At 45.5% G+C, this 6,000-nt stretch overlaps 1 protein-coding gene across 6 annotated transcripts in view; it reads right to left on the minus strand.

The window, feature by feature from the left end:
• Nucleotides 1–4,419, minus strand: part of LOC142585541 (uncharacterized) — a 42,622-nt gene extending 38,203 nt beyond the window's left edge. For all 6 annotated transcript variants that reach the window (XM_075696361.1, XM_075696364.1, XM_075696360.1 and 3 more), the window contains exons 1-2: nucleotides 4,313–4,419; nucleotides 497–660 (exon numbers count right to left, since the gene is read on the minus strand). In XM_075696361.1, coding sequence (XP_075552476.1) covers nucleotides 497–660; nucleotides 4,313–4,370 — 222 coding nt within the window. In that variant the 5' untranslated portion in view covers nucleotides 4,371–4,419. The remainder of the gene's footprint in view (nucleotides 1–496; nucleotides 661–4,312) is intronic.
• Nucleotides 4,420–6,000: the final 1,581 nt, after the last annotated feature.

The following is a 6,000-nucleotide window of genomic DNA, read 5'->3' on the forward strand; positions in this document are numbered from 1 at the left end:
TTGTAGTGGGAGCGCAATGACTTCAAGCTTTGCACAAGACACCATCTCATTTGTGTATAGCAGTAGCAACCATACCAAAATAGCTAACTGCCTTGAGAAGCAAAAGATATTTCTTTTAAATATACAGCACAGTGGGAAGGACAAATAAAATCTTGCTTAGCGATGAGTGTCACTAAATAAAGAGTCAAGTTAGAAGCAGAAACTTCCCTTTGTGAAACTTTAATCTTGTTCTCGTACACTGTTAATTTGTTGCTATTTCATGTCCTTGACCCTACTTGTATTTGCTTTTGTTTGGTCATGTCTGACAACCTGTGCACTGGTATTAAGGGAAACACTTTGCCTTGCCACTTTGCAACATGCGGCTAGGTCATCAATTCCTGCAGTACCAATACCAAGTCACGACTCACCATCTGTAAGGGTTTGCTGGCAATAGCGCATTCGCCCAGAGGTTTACCCGCATTCACTCTTTATCCTCCAGCAGCCATGACCAACTCACCAACTGACGTAGCTGGTCAACCGCCTCGAGGATAAGTTCCTGGTGGCCGACCTTGGAAATGTTGAGGCTAGTGAGATCATCTGGACCAAGGGTGAGCAGGTGGTGGCCATCGATGTTGTTGTTGAGGAAGAAGTGCACATATGGAATAATAATGTCGTCCAGGCCTGCATGTGTAAAACAAGGACAGAGTTGTGAAAAAACTTAGCTAAAATATCAGGCTTTCCAGTGGCACTCATACATGTTGTGAACCATAGACCTCCATTTTTTAAGCACTTCAGACCCACTTTTTCCCTTCAAACATACAATGGAAGTTTGAGGAGAAGTGACAGCACTGTTCAGCAGGTCTCACAAGTCACATTCCAGAGTTGTTGCTATGTTTTTTTCACTATGAAACAGCTGTTGTGTGCAGTATCTCTTACCATTAAGTAGGATTAGTATAGCTGTAAAATAGCACAGAAAAGCAACAAAAAATATCCACTGCCCCCATGGCATCTCCACATGGTAGTGATAAACAGAAGGCAATTTGCAGCCCCTAAAATTTCCCTAATTGGCCTTCCTCATGCACTTTATGGCAATACTATAAGGAACAAAAACACATTTTGCCATACATTTCAAGAATGGATGTCTCAAAATCACTGCTTGTCTTTGGATATATTGTCATGTGGCAATGACGGTGAAGAACCAGACAGAGCAAAAAGCGTGAGTTGAGAGTCTATCTGTTTATTGGGCAAACTTGTGCCCAGAAAGACGAGCAACACTCAAGTCACAATAGGCCAATGAGCCCAGTCATTGGCTGCTGAATCTAATCCCAAGGGTCAGATTCATCTGCTATTTACACGTCTTACCATTAGTTCCAGATCAATTGCTCCTGCTTGCGTGCATTTGAGAATGTACAACACTATTCCTGATGCACATGTAATATGATCAGACACGCCTCTTTTTCTAGAGAATTGGCAACATTTAAGAGATTTCGGGTACTGTAGGCACACTTTGCAGGAAGCAACAACTTGATAACAGTAATAATCTGGTGAAAACATACACAAACAAAGTGAAACAAAATGGGCCAATAGAGCGCTGTCAATTGTTGGCTGAAGTTCCACAACTATTACATGTCCCAGCAGATCAATGTTAAAGGGACACTGAACAGAAGCACTAAGTTATTGTGTACTGTTAAAAGTATACTTTGAAAATTGCAATTTAATTATTACCATGATAATAGGTTGATTATTAGAAATGAAAATGAAGGTGAAAGTTCAATTTTATTTATTTCGTGCCAGAACTCCAGGGTCAGTACATCAATGTGACATTCCAGATTTCAAAGCATGTTTTCATATTTGGGCTGCGTTGGCTCAGTAAAAGTTCCCGAAACTCATTATGTTGACTCTTTGACTCTGTTAGTACACACTACAGTCCATTTTTACCAATAAACAATTAACCAGGCCCCTAGCAGACTCTGCCAAAATCCATGACATCGCAACAAGCTGTTGCGAGAGTCTCAAGGAGGCATCGCCACCTATCTTTTCCTTTTTGACCCTTTTCTAGCTTACCAAGCCCCTTTTCGTGGTAAGCACAGCGTTTTTGGTGTTGTAGAATCGTAATTTACTAATATAGATGAAAGATGAAATTATTCCCTTTAGTGTCTTTTAAAGAATATTGAGCAATCGATAGAGTTATTAGTAAACATCACACTATTCTTGATTTTGTTTTTCCAGAGAGATAGCTTCTTTACCTTTACTCGTTCAGTGCTTTCAGAAATTTTTGACTGTCTTTACAGAAACATCCAATAAAAAAAAATGATGTCAATATGAAAATATTGAGGAATTACGAATAAACTTGTACAGCAGAGGATACCGTGGCTGATAGCCAAATAATATCGCAGGAATTAGCATTCAGTTTATGTGTAACCACCCTTTTCAGTGGAGATCAAGTAAAAAATCCAATGACATACAGGACATGAACTTACTTCCAACACACAATTGTTGTTTATTTGTTTCCATTCTGTTCTACTGCTGCAAAAGAAGCTTTAAAGCACAAAGAGCACTTGCTTATACGCACCAAATGCATAAAAGCACTGATGCACTAAGACATACTGTTCTGTACACCTCTGGCATATATTTACATAGCACACACGGATGAAGACGCATCACCTTAAGAACGAAAAACCAGTTGTCTGCAAGTGTCGCTTGCAATTTTCATGCACTGCCAGTGCCACACAAGCCCCAACAATTTGCATACATTGGCATAATGATCGGCATTGGCATACATTGGCAGAGATTGATCGGCTGACTAACACAACCCGCTTTTATAACCTGCACAGCTGATTAGGCTCGCGTCCATGAAAACATAGAACAATCATGCGAGTAATTGCAGAGTACAAATTAGGTCACGGCTTGTTCCCATCGGGCAGTATTGTCCAAGATCCTTTAATGACACCTTTCCTCAACCACTTAACGTGCGTACGAGCAAAGCAAGGGCGACAATGAACGGCATCCGCGGGTCTCTGTGTTCACACGCACTCTCTCTCATACTTTCTTCGACCACAAAAATGTCGCAGGAAACGTTATTGGCAAGTAGCGCGTAGGAGAGGCCCAGCCGCATAAAACAAAGCACTAACAGACCACCTTTTACCGCCTGTCTGAAACACACGACGAGAAAACGAGTTAAAAGGAAAAAAGATACCGCACGCAGTCAGCCACGGAAGCGGCGCGCGCTCTTAATGAGCGCGCAGTATGACTCGGGCGGTAGACCTTGAGTCATCGCGGCGTGAAACAACCGCCACCGTAATCATCTGAGTCACACACAAAAAAAAAGAAAGAAGCACGACGTACGGCTCGCATACGAAAATACGAACGCCAAGAGCAACACCGCACGGTACAGTCCCGCGCGGGAACCCAAAGCCGCGCTAACTTCGCGCGACAATCGAATTGGCATTTTCTTTTGCCGGCGCAGCATCGAACTGACGAAAGAGGAAAACAGCAGCATATGAACCAGTAGGTGGAAACGCAAACTCCGATTTCGCTCAGAAAATAAATAGCGCACTACATTTGACAGGCAAGTTGAATGCATGGAACAACACAAGTTTAACTCGCTCCGTCCCTTTATCCAGTGGTGAAGCAGTCTCGTTGGTTTCGCTCCTATGGATCAAAAACGGAAGCAAAGGTGAGCACTGCGACGCACCGTTCCGCCACGTGCGACAAAATCGATTTCTCGTCAGTCCGTGCGCGCACTTTTCATTCTGCGCTTTAAATGCACCGGTCCCGGAGCGACCAAAGCGAACCGCTTCATTACGGTCGGGAAAACGAGCTCTCCAGTCAGCTGTCAATACAAACAGAAACCGGCAATAGCAAAGTGTTCGAAGATAATTACGCAATCTTTCGGTAACCTTTCACGCGGCGATGCAACTGACAAGCGCGCTTCCCGAGAACGTCGTCGTCAGTGTAGCAAACCGCCGTCCCTTTAAACGGTCGATTTCACGCTAACTCTATCAGCTAGAAGCACGCGTGACTTCGCGTAATCCAAAGTCTAGTCGTTCGTGGCGACTCCCACCTAAAGCCTTCCTTAAGTTTGAACTTTTCAGGACGCACTGACCTTAGACAGCGATAAGGCAAATAACTCGGCCGCATCAAGAATTCCTCCGCAGCTAGGGAACATCCCATCTCCTAGCCAGCATTGGTCAACTCCCTTCGACGGCGACGAGAACGAGACGATTTCTCACGGCCAGGCGCATGCAGCAGAAATCTTACGCATCTAGGACGATTCGGCATGCTTTAAGTCACGCTAGAGAGCTAGTTTCAGAAAGAATTAATGAGTAATTACCTCTTAACCAGTCCGCGACGTGCTCCGGTGTCCATTCCGCAATGTTGATATACGCCATCTTCTCCCTACTACCGTCGCTCGCCGTAAGGTGGCGCCCACTGACTCATGCGCAGTCGCTAGAGGTGCTTTCAGTTTCGGAGCGACTGTGCGCGCGGCGCAGGTGCGCCTTCCGGTGTCGAACTTGTTTATTTACGCAACCATGCATTTACATGAGACTAGGACAGTGATGCTTCTATAGCGGTCACACATGAGATACCGCTTTCCGTTGTAATGTATGTTGGTGCGGAGCGTCGGAATTCCTGAAAGGGCTGACGCGTTTCTTTGTCGCAACGTTTCTTTGACTTTGTACGGTTGGACAGCAATAAACTCAATATAATGCTTTATGATCAAGTATTTTTTTTTCCTTTTTGCCGCTTGCTACTTTGTTCTCAATGCAACTAAGCGAGCCTACTCCAAAAGCCATTGTTTCGTTGTATGGCCCAAATACCCTTATAACGAAGAATCGTTATAACGTATTTCTAACGCGCTCAGCTAGTTCGGCTATTTAGGCGGTCGCTGCAATCCACGAGGCAGATAAAGGGATATATACCGAATCATATATTGCACTGGAAAAGCTTTTCGCTGTTATTTTCTGCAGAAAATGGTGCGTACGCTGCAGAGACATTGGATTTCATTCATATATAATGTTAGCATGTTGTGCCGCTCGCGTTTTTCTTCGTTATTATTACTCATCGTTTAAATGTTTTTCTCCTCCGTCGAACACATTTCAATGTCAAGGCAGTAAAGTCATATTAGTTGTTAATTAATTAAATATTTGTTATTTATGGATATATCAGTCAACATGGATTAATACTGTATGAATGACGTGCGCACACGAGTTCATCGCTGAGCTTTTGAAACTTGTGGAACGGCCATTTCTCGTCACTCGATCCGCAATAACTTATCGTGCTGCCACAGAGTTGTACGGCCGCTCCGTCGAGTTCTTTGCCCCTCAACGACGGTTCGCCCCTTGCGAGTGCGTGCCCAGGCAGGGTTGCCGGCACGGCGGCGGACAACCTGCTCCACACTCCCAGAGAGTCTCCCCTCCCAGCCACCGCTGCAGCAGCCCGTCACGATTTTCTTCTCCGCGACCGGAAAAAGCTTTCGTTTTTCGCTTCATTTTATTCGGCGGGAGGTGATGGAGAGGAGGAGGAGCAACAGAGGGCTCAGAAAAGCGGAGCGGAGGAAGGGAACGAGGCACACCTCCTCTTTCTTTGCTCTTTCGTTTGTGTTGTTGGTCGTGTTGGTGCATTGTGTTGCGCCTGCCTGCCTCCTCAGAGGGGGGGCTTGATCCGCTTTTTTTCGCGTATTATAATGATCGCTCGTCGGCGCGAGACGGAACACCGGAGCAGCAGCAGCAGCGGAGGCCAGTACAGAAAAGCAGCGGTTATAAGCCGCGGAGAAGAAACAAAAAGAAACGGGAATGAAACACCATCACGGCCTAGGTTGCGTGAGCACGCAGCGATTCGACGGTGACGATGGTCGCTCGTGTGCGAGTGCGTATGTGTGTGTGCGGCAGCAGCTATGGGGCGCTCAACTTCTCAACGTTGGCTCCGCTCCGCTCCTGAGCTTTCTGGAGAGTTTGGGAAGCGGCGGCGGCAGCAACAGCAGAAGTGGTGGGGGAGAAACGAGCCGTTTCCGCCGTGCGC

This window comes from Dermacentor variabilis, chromosome 6 (genome assembly GCF_050947875.1).
Source record: "Dermacentor variabilis isolate Ectoservices chromosome 6, ASM5094787v1, whole genome shotgun sequence".
Classification (NCBI taxonomy): Eukaryota; Metazoa; Arthropoda; class Arachnida; order Ixodida; family Ixodidae; genus Dermacentor; species Dermacentor variabilis.